Source organism: Mustela erminea, chromosome X, assembly GCF_009829155.1.
Source record: "Mustela erminea isolate mMusErm1 chromosome X, mMusErm1.Pri, whole genome shotgun sequence".
In the NCBI taxonomy this organism is placed as follows: domain Eukaryota; kingdom Metazoa; phylum Chordata; class Mammalia; order Carnivora; family Mustelidae; genus Mustela; species Mustela erminea.
Genome location: NC_045635.1, coordinates 8,548,666 through 8,573,140, shown reverse-complemented (window position 1 = coordinate 8,573,140; position 24,475 = coordinate 8,548,666). Strand labels below are relative to the sequence as shown.

General features: G+C 45.2%; 1 protein-coding gene across 3 annotated transcripts in view; it reads right to left on the bottom strand.

Moving 5' to 3' along the window:
* FRMPD4 (FERM and PDZ domain containing 4) overlaps positions 1-24,475 on the bottom strand; it is an 854,311-nt gene that overhangs the window by 540,596 nt on the left and 289,240 nt on the right. Inside the window, exon 1 of one of the 3 annotated variants that reach the window (XM_032329884.1) lies at positions 8,899-9,330. The exons of 1 other annotated variant lie outside the window; for it this stretch is intronic. In XM_032329884.1, coding sequence (XP_032185775.1) covers positions 8,899-8,930 — 32 coding nt within the window. In that variant the 5' untranslated portion in view covers positions 8,931-9,330. Of the gene's footprint in view, positions 1-7,652; positions 8,160-8,898; positions 9,331-24,475 lie in introns of those variants that run through there. One more of the 3 variants, XM_032329883.1, reaches the window with a different exon arrangement.

Here is a 24,475-nt window from a genome sequence, read left to right as displayed (position 1 = left end):
GGCAGAGAGTGAATACTGTAGGCCTTGCAAGCCATGTGGTCTCTGTCCCCGCTATTTAGCCCTGCCACAAGCCACCACAGACAGTCTACAACCAAATGAGCACGACTGTGTTCCAATAAAACTTGGTTCACAAAATCTGGCAGCAAAGCTCTGAGAAAATAAGCACATAAAAATAAAAGCAAGGTAAACAAGTCGGGTGGCCCAGGCCACATTAGGGAACACTGCCCTGTGCCACGATTCAGGTGGACACCTCAAGGACTTGCGACGCGGGCTGCGAAGTCAGATGGGCGGTTGTAAAGTCGCCCCGGTTAACTGTCCGCTCTGCTGCAGAACCAGCACCGCAGCCACGAATTAGCCAGATGGCCTCACGTTCTCCACCAGAGCAGTCCCTCCTCGGCTAGTCCAGGGTCGTGCCGGCTAAGTCTGGAAATGCCTTCCGTCCTACACGCGCTGCGCCAAGTTTCGCAATTTTATGAACTTCGGCCTATTTTCTTTAAAGCTCGTCATTGTCAGAAGATTATCACATCCTCGTTTTCCATTAAGCAAACCTCACATGATTTATGGAACATAGGAAAATGACCACGTAAAAAAGTAAAACCCTCTCATAAACCGCAATTGCAGGAAAATCACTTTTCCTTCTCAAACCTGACAAACATTTCTTTCATAGAAACGATAGTATTTTCCTATCGTTCAAAAAGGAATTCCCGAAATAAAAACTTCCCTGACATCTATAAAAACCCATTTAGCACAAACCTAAGTTAGCTCGTGGAGCTCATAGCAGTAACACACAGATTTCTTAGAAGTCCATGTTGGTGACTTTTTAACCACCAATCACAGAAAAAATAAATGCTCCAAAGGTTGAAACAGAAATAAAAGTTTATTCTCCAAGACCCAGTCCCAAAGCAGGCCATTTGTTTTTAACGTATGTATTCCTTTTCATTTCCGAGTTACTGACCATGATAATTGCTCAGCTAAACAAATGATGAGAATTTATTTGCAAGAGGTATGAGAACTTTCCTCACTCATTATTTAGTACAGAGTATTTATTGTATGCCGAATCCTGTAAGTTATACTTGAAAATATATTTCTGAAAGAAGAATTCAGGCAGGAAAACCTTCCTATCTCTTTGCCAGGAAAAAAACGGGAATGCTAACTTTGTTATCTAAAACTCAGGCTTAGATTTCTTGTAGATAGTTTTCGCAGCTTTAGTACATAATGACCTCAATTGCTCAGAAGCAAGGCAGCATACTTTTGAGATGTTTTCGCTGGGCTGAACTAAAGGTAGCCTCTGGTTTTTCATTACAATGCGCTCAATCAGATCATAAGAAAGTTGAGTTGAACTCAACTCCAAATTAATACAGCCTATATCCAGTCCTCCGCCCACGACTAAACCCACTTATCTAGTTTTCTTTCCATTTGGAAAAAGATGAATGAAGGTCATCAGCCATTAGCACCAGATGGCTCAAGTGTACTGTAAGGAAATACCAGGCATTCTCCCATGGACTTGTTTATCAGCTTGTGGGCACATGTCGGTTGAGGCTGTACAAATATGACTGCCCACTCTTTTTCCACCCATGTGAAGCTAGGAGTTTAAAGGCCTGTGGGAGGCAAGCATCACTCTCACGAGTAACTAACTCCCCAACACAAAGATAGCAGGCCCACCTAGTGACCAAAGAAGAAGTACTCCGAATTGTCCCCAGTGCATCAAACACCAGTAGAGCAATTACGTTCACTTCTCATGGTCGACGTCCAACCGTTAAATAAGTAATCTGAGATCAGAAGTTTAAATAAAGATAAGTCTACATGAATTGTGAATGTACGTTAGGGAATTCATGCACTCGATATGCTACATTTTATATTGGCAAAGTTTCTTTCCTTAACCAAACTCCTGCCAGGTTCCTTTGAGCCCCTTCTCGACTAGGCCTCAACCTTGGTCTACCAGGACTTGAACAAATACTAACTCAGTTTCTAACAGCTCAAGGCCACACATCCCTAGGATGACTCCAACCTCCCACCCCCACCCCCCTAACGGGCCTGCCTGAGAAAATTCAAGGCTGCTAAAAGAATTTACTGTTTGTTCCAGCCAACACCTGAAGAGAGGGCCCCTATCCCCCAGCTTCAGTGGGAGGGTAGGAGCCTACCTTGGATAAGTGTCCTTAGCAAACTCGGATGGGATTCACATGAACCAATCTCCTCCTTGGTTTTGGTACTTTTTTTCACTTCCTGCCTCTACCAAGCTCCAGCTGATCCCCTTCCCTAGGTCCTCCCTGTCCCTTTAAAATGCCCAGTCCCCCCTGTACACATCGAAGTTGTGTTGAGTTTACACTGGACTCTTTTCCCTATTAAAATACTGTGGTACTGATGAAAATCTGTCCTTACTGCTTTAAGTAATGTCTGGCTTCACTGTTCTTTGACAGTGTGTAATTGGTTGTACTTGTGCCCACACACATGTGTCAGCGATGTAAAGAAGAAAAAAACAGGAAAGGGTATTGTTTAACCCCGAGGTTAGTAAACTTTCTATGAAAGACCAGATAGTAAGTCTTTTAGGCCTTGTGGGCCATAAGGTCTTGTCAGTATCTATTAAACTTTGGTGTTGTACAGTAAATGTAGTCCCTGACAATATGGAATGCATGAGCTTAGCTGTGTTTTCTTTTTTAAAGATTTTATTTATTTATTCATGAGAGACAGAGAGAGAGAGAGAGGCAGAGGCAGAGGGAGAAGCAGGCTCCTTGCTGAGCAGGGAGCCTGCTGCAGGGATCGATCGATCCCAGGACCCTGAGATCACGACCTAAGCTGAAGGCAGATGCTTGACCGGCTGAGCCACCCAGGTGCCCAGCCCAGCTGTGTTTTAATAAAACTTTATTTACAAACACTGACACTTTAATTGCATACTATTCTTTTGATTTTTTTCTTAACCACTAAAACAATTTTTAATTTTAAAAACCATTCTTAGCTCACATTCTATACCAAAACAGTCAGCAAGCCAGATCTGGCCCACAGGCCATAGTTTGCCAACTCCTAGTTTAACCTATTTACATACTTCTCTTTCCTTGCTATGATTAGCTCCCAAAGTTCAAGATCATTTGATGGTAAGGTTAGTAGGTTTGGGGGTCATATTCTCAAAAACTCGAAAATGCTCTCAATTTTCCTTATTGAGACAAGTATGAAATCAGTGATTTTAAGTCAATTCTTCTTTTTAAAAAAGATTTTATGTATTTATTTGTGAGAGAGAGAGAGAGAGAGAGTGAACATGAGCAGGGGAGGAGCAGAGGGAGAGGGAGAAGTAGGCTCCCCGGTGAGAAGGGAGCCCGATGTGGGGTCGGATCCCAGGACCCCGGGATCACAACTCGAGCCAGAAGTAGATGCTTAACCAACTGAGCCACCCAGGTGCCCCTGTTGTCAATTCTTAAAGATAAACTCCTAGCTCATCAATTACATATATTTTCTCACAAGTAAACTCCCATGGCAAATGCCAAATGGAATATTAAAGTAATAAGATTGAACAGTACGTGTGTGTGTGTGTGTGTGTGTGTGTGTGTGTGTGTGTGTGTAAAGAGAGAATGAATAGCTGTTAAGGTCCATAAGCAGAAAGTGAAAATTTTGACGTCATGCATTTAAAGTATAAGAAAATTTCACTGCAGGTGACTATCTATATGAAATTCTGATAGCAAGCAGGTGAAATTCACTTGCCCCAAAGAGAGAAAGGGAGAAAGAGACAGAGAAGGAGAGGGAGAGGGGAGAGAGGAAGAAAGAGAGAGAGACTTGAAATGGTATATAGCCTGAATTAGACATCTTCCCTCCAGAACTGCTAACAACTAGACTTTCACAGCTGCAAACTAGCAACCCCTGGGAAACTAGAGTTAAATATTCCTAAAACAGGAATCTAGTTCTGTTATGAAACTGTTCATCATTTCACCTCCTGACAGCCACAAAAATCAGCAGAACTCGGAAAGGACTCAGATGACGAGCAAGCAGCATTTTTAATAAAATTCAAATCCAGAGTCTTTGGGGGGGGGTTGGTTGCTAGCCTTGAGAGCTCACTATTATCGGCAATATTGATGCAATTATTCAGATAAAAAGAGAGGAGATGCGAAAAATAGGACCTTTCGCATTGCTACCTTAACTCCCCTTCTCCCCCAGGGAATACTTAATTCTGAACAAGGGAAAGGTGAAAAGCAGAAGTTTAGTAGTCTTTAAAGAGGTTTTACGGAAGAGTCTGAGGAAACTCTAAATATATAGTTTTATTCTTCCTCAAGCGTATGACACTTGTAACAAAATTATTATTACAGATATCAGTCACCATTCTTTGCCACAAAACAGCCCATGCAACCACATGATGATGTGAAACAGAGCAGCCTCCAAATTTACCGACCACTATAAGGAATAATCTTCATATTAATAGCTGGGACCCAATCATTATCTCAAAGTGTGCCGTTTTGCATCAAGAAGAGACATAAAGTTAAGCTATTCAATAATCCCCAAAAGCGGCCCTCCGTTTAATAACACCCCTGTGAGTTTTGGGTTTCACATCACTTCCCTCAGGCGAAGGGGGCAGAATCATATGTTTTTCTACTGAACTGCATTCTCCTATAAACATTTCAAAGAGTGCATCTGGTTTACAAATGAAATCGTCGATACGAAGAGCAGTAACAATAGAAATAGATGCCTATTTTTCTACTATTACTGGTTTATAAGGCAATCATCTGTAATGCTCTCATCTACCAGGATGAAAAATGATATATAAGTGTTACCAAGGAAACCAGGAAGTAAAATTGCATGTAAACTATCAAACAGTTTAATAACCAGAAAATTAGAAGAACAAGAACAAACATCTCCAGATAGAACCGCCATACATTGCACCACCCACAACGGGTACCATCAAGGGTCACAACCAGCCAGCTCTTCCGGGGCTCAGCAGCATTGGTGTAAAACGGCGACCCTAAGGTGGTACTGAATTCCTAAAGGGGAATTTGAATTCTGCTTTTTTTCCCCCCCCACGTGAATGAAAGGACAGAGATCCTGGGAACAAGTGGTTAAAAGTGGGTACTTTGAGAAGTCAAAATACTCCGTTAATTCCAGCATGGACTCGTGCTCGCTCAATAATTCTCTGTAATTACCAGTGTCTTTACTCACAAACAGGACATTCAGCAAATAGCAGGTATGCTCTCCCCAGCAAATGCTTTCCAAATCGACATTTAGAAACTCAAGTTCTTGGGAACCAAAGACAAGGCGCAGGCCCGGGGTAACTGTGTGTGTTCACCCCTAAACCACGAGAATTTTAAGCACTCAAGTAAGCATGCTGATCAAAGCTAAATCCTTTAGGAAGATTATCCATTCCGAAATCAGGAAAATCCTGCAGTGTAAGCACTTTTACACTGCACCTTTGAGAAAAGAACTTGATTTCTGAAACAGTGTTTAAAACACATGCACAAGACCATTCCTACAAGGGCAAGGAGCAGCAGCTGTAAACATGTGTTTCTGCGGGCTGGTGACCCCCTCCACCAGCTACTTCAGCTTGGGGTCGTACCTGGGGAAGTTCTGCTACTTCAGCTTGGGGACCATGGCTGAGCTCACACGGAGCCACAGGAAGAATGCCTATGGATGGAAGATTTCTTAATGGGCACATAAGCTCAGAACATGTGCAGCTTCTCTCTTTAGAATAAACACTCTATTTGGATCATGTTAAGGACAGAAAGTGAAATTCACACTCATTTACTAAATTTTAACCTCTCTTTAAAATAAGATACTAATCCCCCACAGCCTGGCTTGGGTTTTGCAAAAACTCAGATTTGTGAATATCACGAAGGCATCCCGGAATTTAGTAAAATGAATATAAACCATCTTTTCACTGACATACAGTACTGTCCTCTTCCAGACTCCAAAGTTTGAGGACTAAATCCAGGCTCTAGATTATTTGTGTTTTCTTTTTAACACTGATCACTTTTAGCATTCGAGGCCACCAAAATCCATATCTTGGTTACTCTCAACGATGCCGGTGAACTTCTCTTTCCCTTGGGCAATCTCTGTCCATCACACAGACGGCACCAGGCAATCACACAGACGGCACCAGGCAATCACTAAACTGTTGCTCACAGCCCTTTACCGTCCACGGTTTGTGATTCGACAGCTGTTTATAAACCCGCCAGAGGCAGAAGCATGCAGGAAGTTAACAGAACGGAGGTGTGAAGCCACGGCCCTCTATGATATTGACGTGAAACCAAACCATTTGCCACACTACAATCCTGCACCGTTTGACGTATCCGTCTTCTGACGTGCGGGGCAACACCTCTTCGTGGGCTGCTCCAAGACATATATGCCCATCAGCCGTATAGCTCACGTCTACCCAGACTAAGTCACGGTGGGGTCCTCTCCCCAGAAACTCTGCCGTGACATGAAGACTGACTCACGTGAACAGAGAGGGAAGGTGGACATGGGCCAGAGGAGCAGAGGAAGACCTGTGGATGCCGGGGAAAGGCACAGCTGAAAGGCAACACGCAGACCCAACTGATCTGAAATGGCCCGGATGGAAGGGAGCCGGTCAAAGCCCACAGGCATTTCTGATTGTGGCTCTCGGAGGCCGTTCTCCTTCGCCTGCTGCAAGCCACACAGCCCACCCTGACCCTGAGGAATAAAGGCAACCCTGGGATTATTCTCTCGCAATTGCAAGGAAGTCTAAACATCCTGGAAAAGTCCTAAGGCAGTGGTGGTAACTGGTACGGGGAGAGCCGAGCTCAAGGGGCAGGAGGCTCGTCCTTCCACAGACGTAGGGGGAGGACATGGAGCGTGGGGGCTTCTGAGATTTCTCCCACCACGCACCTGCCGGTTAATGCCGTGCTGGCAGAAACACAGACCTACGTCCCGGGCTCCAAAGACTTTGGAAGCATAAGCAGGGCAGAAAACCTAAGGCGAATGCTCTGACCAGGTATTACCTAGGCAGCCAGAGTGGAAATACGCTTCCTCGATCAGCCCTGCCGGAGGAATCTGCCTGAATTGATGACTCTTTTTCTGTTTCGACAACATGGCCACTTGGAAGCAAATTTCTAAATCTTTCGAGGCTTGGGGACTACACAGTTACCCAAAGACAGGCTAAAGGTCTCTCTCTTCCGGCTCCCTGCCTTCGGCATCTAGGTCACTGCTAGGAACACGGGACAACTTCCCAGGTCAGCGTACAGGCTGAGTTTTCAGGGTGTGGAGGTCTAATTTAGGGGGTGGAGGCCAGGGGCCACTTCTGGTCACTGCTGCTTGGGAAGCAGGGACCCAAACTCTAAGCACTTCTGGCTTTCCCTAGCAGTAGCAATTACAACCACCTTCTCCTGGCCCTGAATTATACATGTGACCCCAAGCACCACTGGGGCTTTTCCTAAGGGAAAACAAACTGTCATGAATATTGGTGTGTGCCGGAGGGTGCGTGTGTGTGTGTGTGTGTGTGTGTGGTCTCCAGCCTACGATACACAAGCCCCACCAGCCAGTGGGAGATAAGTTGAACGCAGCAGCCCCTGGCCAGCAGCAGCCCCTGGCCACCTGGTTTCAGTCCTTTCTTAAGCCCCGCTGCTCTCTCCAGCTTTTGCTTCTCCCCAAGCCTCCCGAAAAATAAAGCACCAAGTTGCCGGCTGCGGCGGCCCCGGGTGCAAAGGAACCGGCGCAGCCCCTACCTCGAGAGCTTTGCAATCTTCACAAAGCTGAAGACATCCATGCAGGCAGCCGGGCACCCCGAGCTCGGAGGCTGCGGCGCCCCTTCTCACGCCAGCAACGGCAGCCCCATGGCCGGCCGGGACCTCAGCGCGCCCCGGGGCTCGAGTGGCGGCGACAGCGGGTGGCGGCGGCGGACCTGGAGAGCCCGCACCTGGAGGCGGTGGCTGCTACCCCCCTCCGGCCGTGAGCTGCGTGTGCATCCCCGAGCAGGACCATTGACGGGCGCCCGTGTTGGAAAACTCAATGGAGAAGGGGGGGCCAGGGAGGGTGCGAGGGGCGGGGGTGGGGAGCGTGGCCCCGGGTGGTGTGCCCTGGCCTGGGGGACTGCCGGGCGCCCCGGGGAGGCGAGGCCCGGGCGAGGGGCGCTGCTCCGGCTCCTCAGCCCGCCGGCCCGGCTGCCCCGCGTGCGGAGGAGCGCAGACTGAGCCGGGAGGCGGCGGGCGAGCCTGGCACACGCGCACGCACCCCTCGCGGCACTGCAGCTGCCTCCCTGCCTCCTTCCCCAAGCTGAGTCCCTTCTCCTCTCCCCACCCCCACCCGCGGGGAGGGGGGGGGCTCTCCTGTCACCAGCTGCGTGTGCCTCCAGATCTGAAAGATTGATCTAACAGTCTCGGGCACACCGGGGACGGTGAACGCTACCCCCTCCCTCCCCAAACCAAAGGAGAGCCGTGCAACTGCAGGTTGCCCAAAGCCTTGGTATGTTCCATAAACCAAAACTAGCGAAGGGAAGGAGCAGGGATGATCCGGGCTGGGTGGTTTGTCAAGGGGAAGGGGAGGGAGATGCCCAGCACGGCGGGCTTGGTTTGGAGAGCACAGAGGTCCCACCGCTTCCCCCCAACCACTGGAGCTAGACGCGACAGCTGGGCTGCCTGGGAAGGTGTGTCTTTGGACAGCAGCACCGGGGGAGCGTTGGAGAAATCAGAAAATAAGAACGGGAGGCAGTCGGAGGGGCGGGGGTACGCCTGGCTGCTTGTCACTACAGGGGTTCGGAGATGGGGGTCCCAGACGCCAGTAGGGGGGAGAGGATTCTGAATGGGCTTCAGAATCTAAAGAAAGAGAAGGGATGAGAACGGGGTCTGGAAGGCAGAGCTGAGATGCTTTCTCCAATGGAGCAGCCAGTACAGAAGGGGGAAAAAAAAACCAACAAAAAACAAAGCCAAAAAACCTTACTCATAAAAACAAAACCACGGAAACATAAACACTCACCTTAGGCAGAGTAAACTCCAAGTTGCAGCCATGTAGAACTCCTACCCTCCTCTTTTACATAATTATCTCGGGTAATCAGCGCTCTTCATTAACTCAGTTCTCCGTCCCCGGAGCCTCAGGCTTCTCCGGGCCTCTTCTTCTTCTTTCTCTTGGAGTCTCCAGGCCTCTTCTCCCCAATCCTTTAAAATCTCTCCCCAGACTCTCTGAAGGTCAGATGGCCACACAAAGTGTGTGCTCTCCCACCCAGAAACGTTCACCTGATGGCAGGGCCACTGCGAACAAGAGATACCACCCCCGAAATGTTGGAGGATCTGGCCAGTGCGCTTCTAGCTCTCGGAGGGGATTAGGGAAAAGGAAATAGGTTTAAAGTTCCCAGACTTCTGCTCCTTGCCGGGTCTGTTGCTGTTTTTCAAGTCTCCAGTATGGGAGCCTAATACCTGCACTTTGTTGTTTTAAAGGCATTTCTTTCCAAAAGGAAACATAAAATCACTAGCAATCAGGAAAAAAAATCTAAATGATGTGAAAGCCGGGCATAAAATTACATGATTTAAAAAATAAATAGGATCAATTTTCCTTCAGCTCCTTGCAGACAGGCTAGTTTCATCTCACAGATGGGGTCACCTCGCAGCATCGGAGGAGGCAAGAGGGACCTGGGCTTGTGAACCCCCCACTGTCTTGCAAAATAGCTAGTTGGGTCTGTACTGTCCTGTACCTTTTTTAAAGCATTTTTGCATTTGAGTCTCATAGCAACCCTGTCATATAAGTAAGGCAACGCATTTAAAAAAGAGAAATCTTTTCTTTTTATGCCACCATCTCTACTCCACGTACGCGATGGAGAGATGCATTTTAAATGTGTGTCGGGCAAGGTTACTTGTCCAACTGAAACTCCACGAAAGCTCTCCGGTCCCCTTTGAGCGGAAGTTGGTGCTCCTCCGTGACCGCGACCAAGAAGGCTTTCGATGCCTAGCCCTTGAGCTCTCTGACCTCTCTCTTCCTCCCCGCCTCACTCTCTGCCATGTCTACTCCCTTCAACACTAACTGAGCCCCCGCAACACCAGCCTCCTTGCTAGTCTTCAAACTCCGCAGGTAGCCTCCCAGCTTTGGCTCCTTGCAATAGTTGTTGCCTCAGCCTGGAATGTTCTTCCCTCAGATGCTGGCATGAACAGCTCCTTCACCACATCGAGCATTTGCACAAAGACCACTTCCAACCGGCCACCTCTGAAAAGCCTATTTAAAATTGCAAGGCCCCCCTGTCTGGGATTCCAGGGCCCATTAGTGGTTTTTTATTCGGGGGGGGGGTCTTGTTTCCATAGCACTTATCACCCACTAATGCTTTATAGAATTTATTTTTATGTCTACTGCTCCTTATTTCCTGTCCGATGCTCTTGCTGGAATAAAGGCTCCACAAGGGCCGGGGTGTCTTGGCTTTGTTTGTTTGCTTGCTTGTTTTCATGGATGGATCCTAGATGCCTCGAATAGCTCCTTGGAAGTAGAAGGACCTCACTACGTCTGTGTTGAATGAATGCATTTTATGCTGCTGAGATTCACAGTCAAACCAATGCTGGTCAAGCATCCCCAGTGGGTACTGTTCCGTCTCTGGCCTTCTCCCTGGCATCTGTCTGCCTCCCCAGCATTCCTCCATCCCGGACATCCTTCCTCCTCCTTTCCATTGCCCGTGAACACAGTGAAGGCCCTCTCCCGTTCGCCAGCTGCTTTGCCCCTTCACGCTTTCTACCTTTCCCACAGAGGGGCCTCCGACACAGTCCCTCATCTCTGTGTCCACATCTGGCAGCACAAGACCAGCTCTTGATGGGGAAAGGGACATAAAGCAATGCCTTTGGAGAACGTGTTTTCAAAAAGTAGTTCCTTCTGAGAACAGTTTGGCTATTCTTCTTAAAAAGATAATGCTATTGGGGCACCTGGGTGACTCAGCTGGTGAAGCGCCTGCCTTCAGCTCAAGTCATGATCTCAGGGTCCTGGGATCGGCCCCCCGCACTGGGCTCCCTGCTCAGCGGGGAGTCTGCTTCTCCCTCTCCCTCTGTTACTTCCCCCTGCTTGTGCTCGCTCTCACTTGCTCTCTCTCTCTCAAATAAATAAATAGATAATCTTAAAAAAAAAGATAATGCTATCAATCAAAAATTATTCCAGTTATCAAAGACCTAGTTATTCAGCAGTGACAATGACAGGAAACAGGCATGGTGCTTACTTGTAGAAAGACAGCCTCCCTTTAAGACATCTGGTCTACCTGGAACAGCTTGCTGCTTGGGCTTCGGTCTGTGCCAATTTGCGCACTACAGTTATGAATGGTGCGATGCCCACTCTCCACAGCCTAACAGCTACCAGGAGAGGCAACTGGCTCCTCCAGGTCTTCGTACACCTGACGCATTCATTACCTCTTGTGTTTTCTAATGGTCTCTTTTTAAGGCAGAGAGATTCCTCCTCTCCTTTGTTTTTCATTAACATACAAATGGCAGAGTCTACTCCCTTGAAACATGCTAACACAGCCCAGTTTATACCTTTAAGTCTCGGCAGGGAGGCAAAGATTTGAGTGGCTGGTCTCCCAGCTCTGCTCCCTCTCTGTGCCCGGTGTGTGTGGCGGAGGTTGGGATACATTTCTTATCTAGCATGGAACGGATCTGCCTAAACGAACAAAAAACAACAAATGGCATTTGAGTACATATGTGATCTTCTTAAGTTTTATTTTCAGCCTGGATAGCCTCTAGGGCCCCTTCCAGAACTTGTAGAGATTTACTCATTGGAAACTGTATTATCTAGCCCTGAGAATCTGTTTAATTTGCTTCACTTGGATCCAACTGACATTTGGTCATTTCCGAAAACCAAACATAGTTTCAAACACTGTTGAATGTATTCATGAATAAGAGAGTCAAGGGCATGACATCCAGAGCAAGTCATAGAACTTCTCTGAGACTCAGTTTCCCCACCTATGAAATAGAAATGGCAATCCACCCCTACCTTACATAGAACGAGCCCTTGAGGTTGAACACCAGTGAAGAGCTGTATACATGTGAATTGAGTCACGTGGATATTGACTATTTTCACAGCTGTCTTGAGCTACCTACCAAGCATCCTAACTTGGCCTCCCTTAAACATGCTAGGATATTTACATTAGCTGACAGCTGGGAAAAATCATCTCACGTAAGGCCTATTTTATAATAAAATGTGGAGTAGCTCATGTAATGTATTAAAGACTGTCCTGAGAGAGACAAAGAGACTGGTTGTCTGGGGACAGAATGGCTGTCAGTGTATCACTTATTGACCTCATGATTGTGTGGCTGACTGGGAGCTGTGGCTCACTGTCCCCGCCCAACATTGCAAGAGAGGACTGTACCACATACCGCTAGCCCAGGAAAAGATCAACATTCAAAATTCAAAGTACAGTTTGTACTAAATGCGTATCATTTCTGCACCATTGTAAAGTTGAAAAATCCTAAGTCAAGCCATCGTAAGTCAGGGACCATCTGTACCGTCAGGAAAAGTTTCAGTTGCTAAGAACACTACTTCAAACATGAAAACATTTGCTTTGGTTCAACAGAGGTCTGGTGTTCTGCCTAAATATCAACCTTATTGTTGCCTGGTCAGTCACCAAAGCCCTAAGCAATAGTAACATTTATGCTCTGTGGGCTCAGGGTAAAGAGGGAGGAATTTCTTCCTCACCAGTAAGGCCTTATCTCAGGCTGGTGTCAGGAATTTGCTACTGGGCCAGATGTTCTATACAGGATGGCAGCTTGGACTGCTGCTGCTGCCAATTGCATTAGCTAGAGCCTCATGCATTTCTAAGATGGACTGCAGCATCCTGACCATCTGATTGCAGTCTTGAAAACAGAAGTGACTAAACCAAAGGAAGGTATCTGTCAAGTCAACGAGTATTTAAGAAATTTCTCTTAAGAGAGGCACCTTGGTGGCTCAGTCAGTTAAGCATCAGACTCTTGATGTCATAACTAGGTGATTATTTATGGTCCAATGGTCAAGGAAGACCTCTCTATGCAGGTGACATTTTTTTTAAAGATTTTATTTTTACGTAATCTCTATACCCAATATGGGACTTGAACTCATGACCCCGAGATCAAGGGCTGCATGCTCCACCAACTGAGTGAGCCAGGTGTCCCTCTATGTGGGTGACATTTAAAATGAGATATGAGGAACAGGAAGGAGACCGCCACTCAACATTTACATGGAAAAGCATTCCACACAGAAGGATCAGCAAGGACAAAACAATCACAGAGTCCCTGAGTTGGGAACAACTATTGTTGAAGGCAGCCAGTGTGCCTGAAGGGTATTCTGTCAAATGGAGTGAGAGTGGGTGAATTTGCAGGGGTAGACAGGGCCGTGATCACGTGGGGCAGAGAATGCCATAACCGTCTACCTTCTGTTGTGGAATGGGGATCCGTAAGAGGGTCTTTAGCATGAAATGGCAAAATCGAATTCATATTTTGCATAGCCGTTTCTTTTTTAAAAAAAGATTTTATTTATTTGTCAGAGAGAGAAAGCACAAGCAGGGAGAGTGGCAGATAACGGGAGAAGCAGGCTTCCCACTGAACAGGAAACCCAATGTAGGACTCGATCCTGGGACCCTGGGATCATGACCTGAGCCAAAGGCAGCAGCTTAACCGAATGAGCCACCCAGGAGCTCCTTGAATGACCATTCTTCAGGGAAGTGAGCATGGGGACAGAAAGACAACTTAGAAGCCTATTGCAATAATCCAGGCAAGAGATGGCAGTGCCTCAGAAAAGAACATGACGAGGATACGATGAAAATTAGCCAGGCTCAGAATATGTTGATGGATTGGCTGTGGGAGGTGAGGACAGAGAGGAATCAAGGAGGACTCCGTGATGAAGATTATTTTAAAAATACAGCTTCACTTCACCAGGTGTTGACTATGTAAAAACTGGAAGAGTTTCTCTGCCTCTGTGCTCACGTACTCTGCCTTCCCTCCTGTTTCTCTCAATAACCTGCCATGCTGTGGAGGCCGACCCACCGGGTGTGTGTGCCCGCGCCTCCCTTGCCTTCCCAGGGTCCTCCCTCCAGCACGTACATCGGAGTTTCTTGCTGATCGACTAGATCATTCCCATGGGCACACAGACATGCTGTAATTTATCCCGTCCTTCAGACATCTCTTAACACCTACTTCCAGCCCCTTTCAGCTAAGTCTCATTCTTCTGCTCATCCTTATGGCAAAAGTCCTCCAAAAACCTGTCTCTCTTTGCTATCTCTCAGTGCATTCTGAATCTACTCCCCCTGCATTTGCTCACCACCCTTACGATCAACAGTCCATGGAAATGATTCTTCTTAAGGTAACTGGGGACATCGGTGGAGCTCAATCCAAAGACCAGGAGCTCAGTGCTTATACTGGACTCAGTTGACCATTCCCTCTTTCTGGAAACTTTTTCTTCACTTGACTTTGGGGATATCAAATTCTCCTGGTTTTCTTTCTTCCTTGCTGCTTGCTCTGAGTGTCTTTGGTTACTCTTCGGTCACGATGCTGCATCTTGCCAAACTCTAAACATTGGAAGGTCCCAGGATTCAGCCCTAGACCTTATTCTCTTTGAATGTCTATACTTACTTCCTAGGTAATCGCATTGAGTTTTATGATGTCTTATGCTATCTCTATGTTGACAACTCCCACATTTGTATCTCTGGCCTGGATCCCTCAGCTCCAGACCACCTACTTAACATCTCTATCCAGTGCTACAAGGCACCTTGAACTGAACATATCTGAAAACTGATTCCTATAGAGGATACTCCTCCTTACAGTCAATCCCATGTCAGTGAATGTCAACTCTCTTTTTCTAGTTGCTTAGTTCTAAATTCCTGGTACTACCTTTGCCTTTTTTCCCCTCTTAAACTTCACATCAAACCCATCATCACATCTTTCAATTCTACCTTCAAGAAAGAACCACACATTGGGTGGGACATCTGGATGGCTCAGTCAGTTGAGTGTCCAACCCTTGATTTCGGCTCAGGTCATGATCTCAGACTCTCTCCCTCTCCTTCTGTCCTTCTTCCCTGTTCACAAGCACTCTCTCTTTCTCTCAAATGAATAAATAAATCTTTTTAAAAAAATGCACACTGGGGAGCCTGGGTGGCTCAGTGGGTTAAGCCTCTGCCTTCAGCTCAGGTCATGATCCCAGGGTCCTGGGATCCAGCCCCGCATCGGGCTCTCTGCTCAGCGGGGAGCCTGCTTCCCGCTCTCTCTCTGCTTGCCTCTCTGCCTACTTGTGATCTCTGTCTGTCAAATACATAAATAAAATCTTTTTAAAAAATGCACACATCTGACCAATTCCATCCCAACCACTCAAGTCCAAGCCATCATCACTCTCCTGGATAATCACAATGGCCTATCAGCTGGTCTCCTATTCCCCCCAGAGTCCCCACACTCAACAATGAACAGGCTTCTCTTAAAACAGCAGGCAGATCATGCCATTTCTCTGTTTAAAACTTCTAGCAGTTTACCCATCTCACTCACAAGGCCATAGGTGATATGGTTCCTTGGTCCTTTCTGACTTCATAAACTGCCCCCCTCTCCCTTGCTCATATCAGCCACTTGGTTGTTCCACTAGTTGGCCATGAGGCCTTTGCACTTGTTCTCTTTGCCAGGAAAGTTCTTCTCCCAGATATCAGAAAGGTCTTTCTTCTATAATATTCCATTTCAAATAGAAATACCCTACCCTCTAGACTCCTTACTCCTCTTTGTTTTATTTTTCTCCATAGTGCTTCATAACCTAGGATAATTTTAATGTGTTTTTAATTTCTTATTTCCCCTATCAGAATAAAGGTGAGGAAAGGGATCGACAAACATTGTTGGAAGAAGGAATGAATGAATGAATGAATGAATCAACTATGTTTCATATAGGTGAAATTATTTAGAGCCACACATATAGTTAGTAGCAGAGTGAAGATCAGAAGAACCCAGTGTGCTTTGCAATATACCATCTAATATCTCTCATGTCTGACCTAGCCCATAACAGATAGCAGATTGTCAGGCAGAGAAATGGCAACTGGGGGTAAAGAGGGAATGCTTCTCAAAAATGGTAATACTGTGCCTTAAAAGGTACATGAGGTTTGCATGGATGGCTCAGTCAGTTAAGCGTCTGACTCTTGGTTTTGCCTCAGGTTATGATCTCAGGGTCATGAGATTGAGCTCTGTGTTGGACTCTGTACTGAGCAGGGATTCTACTTCTTTCCCTCTCCCTCTGCTCTGCATCCTCCCCTCCCCTTGCATGTGTGCTCTCTGTCTCTCAAAAAAATTAAAAATAATGTATCTTAAAAAAAAAAAACTTATGTGAAGGGGCACCTGGGTGGCTCAGTTGGTTGGGCATCTGCCTTTGACTCAGATCATGATCCCATAGTCCAGGGATCGAGCCCTGCATCGGGCTCCCTGCTCTGCCAGGAGCCTGCTTCTCTCTCTGCCCCTCCCCCTTGCTTGTGCTCATGCTCTGTCCCTCTCTCCCTTTCTGTCTGAAATAAATAAATCTTAAAAAAAAAGTTATATGAAATTTAGTTACCCTGAAGGTAGTGATGTGAGTAGGTACAGAGGGCTTACATGGTGGAGGGCACAACATTATAAAACAGGCATGACATGGTGTTGTAAATGCAGGTAGTGTGGCTTGATTCTACAGTGAGGAAAAGGGAGAGGAGGGATATAAAGCTTGAGAAGCAGGAAAGGGTAGGGTCAGAGACTAGACCTTATGGTCAGTGGGTTTCCAACTTTACAGCAAAATGTTTTATCCCAAAGCAATTACCTCCAAGAACCTCAATGCAGAAAGCAAATATAGAGTGGGATTTCCTTGTCTGAAGTGGGAACGTAGAACCCAGCCCAAATAGCATCCCCATCACTTTCTTCCTTCTTTCCAACTAAGGCATTCCCATAGCTCCATATGAACTCAGTTTGAGAACCATGGTGCTAGTGATGGGAGTCACTAACAGGCATGAAGCAGATGATCTGATCAGATGGTTATTTTAATTGGATCCTTCTTAAGGCTATGAGGAGAGGAATGGACATAAGAAGGCCAATTAAGGGAATATACAAGGAGTCTATGGTCAAAGGTGAAAGGATGGAGAATTGTGTTAGGGAAAAAACTCAGGAATACATATTTGATAACATATGGGAGTAGGAAGTTGTGGAGGGTCAAGTAACTCTCCAGGTGTCTAACGGATGTATCTAATGGATGTATCTGCCACTGGAGATGCCCCCAAGATAAGAGGTATCTGAGAAACAGTTTTGAAGGGAAAGATGATGAGTTCACTTTGGGACATGTTGAATTTGAATGAGTGATGTCCGCAGGATGTCGTATGTACATGCCTGAAACTAAAGAGCAGGTGTGAATGTCAGTGGGCCACCAACATTTTCACACTGGGCGTGAATAACAGAGCAATGTTCTCCGAGATGGACTGGCCATCTAAAGACAGTGGGATACTTGTGGTGGAGGTGGGGAAATGAATGAAATGGGTGAAGATATGAAGAGATACAAACTTCCATTATAAAATAAATAAGTCACAGAGATGAAAATACCAATAGGGAATATGGTGAAAAATATTGTAATAACATTGAATGGTGACAGACGGTGACTACACTTACTGTACTGAGCACTGAGCAATGTACAGAATTGTCGAATCACTGTGCTATATATATAACTGAAACTAATATTTATCAACTATACTTCAAGGATAATAAAAAATAAATAAAAGGCAGAAACATAAAGATGATGGGATTCTTGAGAAATGAGGTTAAAAAAACAATAAAAGTAGTAAAAGAAGGATTATTCTAATTTTCTTTCTTTTCTTTGTTTCTTTCCATTTTTACTTTATACCTTGTTTACATATCTCAGTATCCTATAGGGGTGGGGTAGGACTAGAGGTTGGAAGCCAGGACAAGCTGGTTTTAAACTTTACTATGCTTGGAACACCTGGCTGGCTCAGTTGGCAGAGCCTATGATTCTTGATCTCTGGGTTTGAGTTCAAGTCCCATGTTGGGTATTATTTAATTAAGAAAACTTTTTAAAAAGATTATTTTGCTTATTAGTATTAAATAAGGAGATGAATCATGCTGTACATTTGTAGGCTTTCATTTTTCTAAATGCTTTCATTCCATCAGTCCTTGAAATAGCCCTACAAGTTACACAAGAAAGTTACTATTACCCCATTTCAGTGATGACAAAAGGTGAGATCAGAAAAGCTCAGTGATGACAATAATTTCTACAAACTATGAGGACTAGTATAAGAAGCATTGGTTCCTGAGGATAAGTCTAGCATCAGTAGGTAGTTTAAAAAAAAAAAAAAGATTTGTGGAATAAAAATTGCTCAAATTCACAGTGCTTGGGTGGTTCAGTAGGTTATGTGTCTGACTTAAGCTCAGGTCATGATCCCAGGAGTCCTGGGATTAAGGCCTATGTGAGGCTCCAAGCTCAGTAAGGAGCCTGTCTCTCCCCCTCCCCCTGCTCGTGCTCTCTCTGTCTCTTGCTCTCTCAAGTAAATAAATCAAATCTGTAATATAAATAAATACAAATTGCTCAAGTTCTATCAATATAATTCTTTTTTTTTTCCCTCCCATATTTTATTGTCTTACATGAGAGTCAAAAATTAAAGATGCTATATGGGGCATTAGAGAAGACAACCAAGGCATTAGGACTTCTCGGTTCCATTCCCAAGTCTGTAAATAGAAGTGACCCTTGAGATATCACTTAACTTTTCTTAATGTTAACTCCCTCATTTGTAGGATTCGTGAGTTAGAATAAGTTTGTATTTCCCATTTTCTTCCCCCTCTCATGCAATATAGATAGACAAGAGAGTCTTCCTAAAAGCCAAGAGATGGGAGATATTTTGAGATCCCATGTATTCTCCTAATTGTGTAATCAAGAAGAGATAGGGCAGCTGTGTGCTCATTGCAGAATTATTTACAGTAGCCAAGATGTGGAAACAACCTTGGTGTCCACTGATGGGTGAATGGGTAAAGAAAATGGTGTACACATATATGGAATGGAATATTACTCAGTCATAAAAAAGAAGGAAATCCTGCCATTTGCCAGAACATGGACGGACCTTGAAGGCATTATGGTAAATGAAATAATTCAAACAGAGAAACACAAGTACTCTATGATCTCACTTATACATGGAATCTTAAAAAAACAAACAACAAACACCCAGTGGCACCTGGGTAGTGCAGTCGGTTAAGCAGAGTGCCCAGCTCTTGGTTTCGGCTCAGGTCATGATCTCGGGGTTGTGAGACTGAGCCACACAACAGGCTCCAGGCTCAGTGTGGAGTCTGTTTGAGACTCTCTCTCCCTCTGCCCCTCCCACTCACTTGTGCTCTCTCTCTCTCTCTCCCAGATAAATAAATGAATCTTAGAAAAGAGACAACCACCCCCGAAAACCCAAAGCTAAACTAAGGCATAGATACCTAAGGCATAGAGAACAGATTGGCAGTTTGGGCTGGTGTTGGGTGTGGGTGAAGTAGGCAAAGGGCACCAGAAGGCACAGACTTTCAGTTATAAGATAACTAAGTTCTAGGAACATAATGTACACCATTATGGTTCTAGTTAACAGTATTGTAACTTATACTGGAAAGTTACTAGAAGAACAGATCCTAAAAGTTTTTATTACACAAGAAATTGCAACTATATATGGTGATCCACTTTAACTAAACTTTTTGTGGTGATTATTTCACAATATATAGACATGTCAAATCATTACATTGTACATTTAAAACTAACACAATGTCCTCTGTCAATTATATCTCAATTTTTTTAAGATAAAAAATTTTTTAAATAAATTAAACAAAAGAAGGCTAAGTTCTACAGGAACAAATTCAAGATCAGAGACTTTTACTAGTCAGTTATATATCAATAAAATAGAAAATTATTAGTCTATCCTCCTTTTAGCTTAACTCTATTCAAGGGTAAGAACCACATTTGCTACATGTACCTTTCACTAGGCCATATTAGGTCACCTAATTTCCTTTATGTCTTTATCCCCACCCTCTGTCACCATTTTGCTCAGGCATACATGAAACGTCTGTCAATGTGGGAAGGATTATAATTACTGCTTTCCCGCTGAATCTCCTCTTGTCTGATGAGGTATTGAAAGGCAAAGGGGGAGGTCATTTAAAAGATTCTGCTGGTGTATAATTTTCAGGATATAAATTTTTACTGTGATATACCCTGTAACAATATTTTGAATTCCTATGCAACAATGTATAAAAAGAAAACCATAAAGGTTCATATTGTCTGAGACATATTTTAATATTTCAGACTCATTTTAAACCTCTCAGATCCAGACTCACTTTTATTCTGTCTTTCTAACATAATGTTCCCACATCTTAGCCCCTGACTAGACAAAAACTAATCAAATCACTTTGAATAACAGCACTTCTACTTGAAGGATAAATTGCTCTAATCCTGAAGGCTATTAGGAGGGTGAACTTTAAGGAAGATGTATGCACAAAAATGGCTGGGTCGAGACCAGTTATTTCAGGTTTTTGAATTCTCATTCATGTATTGATTATTTATTAATTTGTTCAATTAATATTTATTGAACACCTACCATACGCCATCTACCATACACTAGGCACTGAAGAGAGGAATTCAGACGAACAAGGGTTGATTCCTGTCTCCCAAGGCTGTTAGTAGACAAGTTGCCCCTCAACAGGCAGGCTCTCTTTTCACATGGAAATGGAGTCCATCTTGCAGCCCACATCTAACCACATGGGGTCCACATGGGGGGACCCCATCCGCATCCCCACACGCCTTCCTTTTTGCAAACAAGGTCATCAAACTTCCAGTCTGCCTCTGCCTGCTGCTCTCCCTGCTTGTGCTCTCTTTCCCTCTCTCTCTCTCTGACAAATAAATAAATAAAATATATTTTTTAAAGATTTTATTTATTTATTTTTGCAAGAGAGAGAGTGAGCGCAAGCAGGGTGGGGGTGTGGGGGGGAGGTGGAGGAGGGAAGGGCAGAGAGAGAAACCGACTCCCCACTGAGAGGGAGCCTGATGGTGGACTGGATCCCAGGACCTCGGGATTACCACCCAAGCCAAAGGCAGATGCTTAACAGGCTGAGCCCCCCACGCACCCAACAAATAAAATATTTTTTAAAAATTTTCTCAAATAACTATAGTATGAAAGCTATAATAAGGCAACTATATGAATAGCTAGAAGATAAATCATGATGATATCCCACATTGGTAAAATGCTTTCCAGTCTAGAAAAGGTTTCTGTATACATATCATGGCATCTACAACAATCCTATGAGGCAGAGATCCTCATCTCCCATGGGTAGATGATGATACTGAGGTTCTAGGTGGCAAAGCCATTTGTCAGAGATAGCACGGTAAGCAGACTAGAAGCAGCAGCTCTCACACAGGTGGGTCCACATTTCTGTCCGCCTAAGCTCTCAGCTGTAGGGGAGTGACCTCAGACAGCACAGTGGCTCTGGGGCCTGGGGCACCCCTATGGGTGGGGCATTAGACAGAGGTGAGGGGCGAACAGTTTTGGGAGGAAGGAAATCTATCAGGGGCCGAAACAAGAGAAGCGTCGTAAAGAACTGATGCCTTCTGAGCTGGGCCTTAAAGGATGGCTGGAACTCAGGAGAAGGTCAGAGGCAAGACGCGTCCAGAGGAAGAATATCACCAAGATGAAAACAGAAATATGCCGAATATACTGAGCAAGTATTTCAACTGGGGTACAAGCACTGAGTTAGAAAGAAACGAAAGACACAAGGGACATGAGAATTCCGAAGCAGGGTCTTAGGCGTCATGCCAAGGACTCTATTTCAGTAGACAGTGGGGCTCCGTCCGCAATGCTAGAAGAGAGACTGTGGGGCAGTCACAACAGGAAACCAGGTTCTCCCCCACACAGCTCTAGGTGTATGGTGGAGAGAAGAGAGCTCAGAGCAGAAACCAGGAAGGGGGGTGCGGGGACTCTGGTGGGGAGACCAGAGAAGAGAGTGCGTGACCAGCCAGACCAGAGCTAGGACATCCACAGTGGGAGAGACGCGTTGGAATTGGGCTGGTGGCCTGACTTGCCTACTGGGTATAAGAGATGGTGTGGAACAGACAAACCAAATGAGACTTCAAAGAACTGCCACAGACGTGGGTTTATGGAAATGGCAGAGAGAGCCACCCGCTGGACCAAATGGTCCGGTTTGCCTACAATGTGGAACCTCTTGCTCACACCGCCCAAGATCACAGCCAGAATTTCAGCTCCATCTTAACTGTATGGCTGGTTTGGGGAGACGTGAAACTCTGCCTCTCATACCCTGACCTTCAGAGCAGAAGATTGGAGGGAGGCCCATCACCCAAGGCACGAGCTTTGTCTCTGATCGAGAAATGTGATCGGCTCATCTCTATGGCTTTTTGTTACAGTTGTTATTATGTTATTCCTCGTGGATTTCCTCGGGATCCTCCTCGTCCTTCGTCAGACAGATGTCCTTCTTTACGGTTCCGCCTATGTCCTACTGTGTCACTGGGTAACGACAAGCAGGAGCTGAGTTGTCAGCTCCCTAATTACAGGATAGTCTAATTACAGACGTGTTACACTTGCAAGGTATCATTACCGAGGCCTTGTCTGTCATCGCCCAGAAGTAATCTAGTGAAATGTCCTCACAACTGTTAGGGAACTGGTATAAGGAGCGATGTAAACTCTCCCATGCATGCTTGGTCCTGGGAATGCCCTTGGACTCGGGGCCGGGATCTGCTGAGAGCGCTGAGGGAAATACTAGGTAAGAGGGGAGGGCTGAGAGAACAGGACGGTGGGGAACGAAGCCGGGCCACTAAGCTGGATCCCCCTGGGCTGTTGAGTTCCGGCATGGCAGTTTTCTGTGTCCCTCCCCCTAGTCAATCCTTGCCCTTCTCACTCTGAGAAAACTTTGTATCTGTTTTCTTAAGCTTAATAACATTTGTATTCTCGGGGTGCCTGGGTGGCTCAGTTGGTTAAGCGTTGAGCTCAGGTCATGATCTCAGAGTCCTGGGTTCGAGCCTGGTGTTGGGCTCCTTGCTCAGTCGGGAGTCTGCTCCTCCCTCTCCCTTTGTCCCGACTCCCTGTTCAGGCCTCTCTCTCCCTCTCTCTCTCTCTCTCTCTGTCTCAAATGAATGAACACAATCTTTAAAAAAAAAAAAAAGTAATATTTGTATTCTTGTTATGAGGGGCTATCAATGGTAGCAAGTGGAGAGTTTATGTTTTGATTGTTCTACAGGGATGTAAATCTATTCCTGTAAAGGATTTCACCTCTGGAGGGACATATTGGTTCCCTTCCAGAAGAGAGCTAGGAGAGACAGCTTCTACCCACCTGATCCCAATGTGTTTGCCAGGAAGGCTCCAGAAAGGAATGAGGGATAGAAGAATTAAGAGAAGGGACACCAGGGAGGGAAAACCACCCAAGTGTCTATCAGAGGGTGACTACCAAGCTGGAAAGATTCCTCAATGAGAAAAGCAATAGGCACTGTCTTCCAGACTTCCTGTGTATTTGAGATTAGCCAATAATGAGATTACTTTCTTTCTGAAAATAGCCATGGAAAGCCTTCCAGATACGATTTCCTTCCAGTGTTGTACAACCTAACGGATATCCTTCTAACTCCAGATGTCTGACATCTCAGGATGACTAGGCTCCAGGAGAAAATTCTGGGAAATCGGTATAACCTACATTGGCTCACAAACAAAAGCTATGGCCATATCAGAGGGTATTACCACAGTGGAGGAGAGTTTTGGACCCTCAGCATGGACTCATTGGAAGAGCTGATATAGCTTTGGTAAAACCCTGGGGCCCCAAGTATGGTCTGAAGATCACTGACAATATCATTTACATGATGATTAAAGAAGCCAGCAAGGCTGTGGGACTGTTCGACACTATGTTCCTGTAAAGGAAGTGGTTCGACACTATGTTTGTCACTATGTCTCAATGGCAAAGAGGGCAGAAAGGTTTTCAGGTGATGTGCAGGTTAGGAAACAATCTATGCAATGCAGAAATCCCAAACCCAAAGCAGTGGGTTTTGATAGTAGAGAACATTCACTGATTTGTGGATTCACTCATTCTTTTGTTCAGTAATATTTAGTGAGCAATTACTACACGGAAAACATTGGGTAAGACAATGTGGCCCTAACCGGGAGCTAAACAGACGCTGCTTCTAGCACCTTCACCATCTAGGCCGTCACCGTCACCTCACAGTATATCAAGAATATTAAAACACACCCCCATCATGCATTAAGTAGACGTTCCTATACAATTCTTAAAAGGATTTTCAAAATACTTGTATTGAATTTTGTTCAGAGTAAAACATTCAATTTGTTACTGTGCTTTAAGTTTCATTTGTAGACATAACACTGTATATACATAAAGACTATATGCATATACACACACAGCTGGGATGACTTGTAAGGACGGAAGTGTAAAGGCAGGCAATTCTTACACAGTTGCGCAGGCTGTGCACATTGGTACAGGGCATAACCTGCACGATGGTACAGGGTACCATTCATATTATATTAATTATAGATGTGCATATTTGCTCTGACAATTTTCTGCAACATAGCATAGGACTGAGGTGTCTTAGGAAAATAAGGTATTTTTCTAAC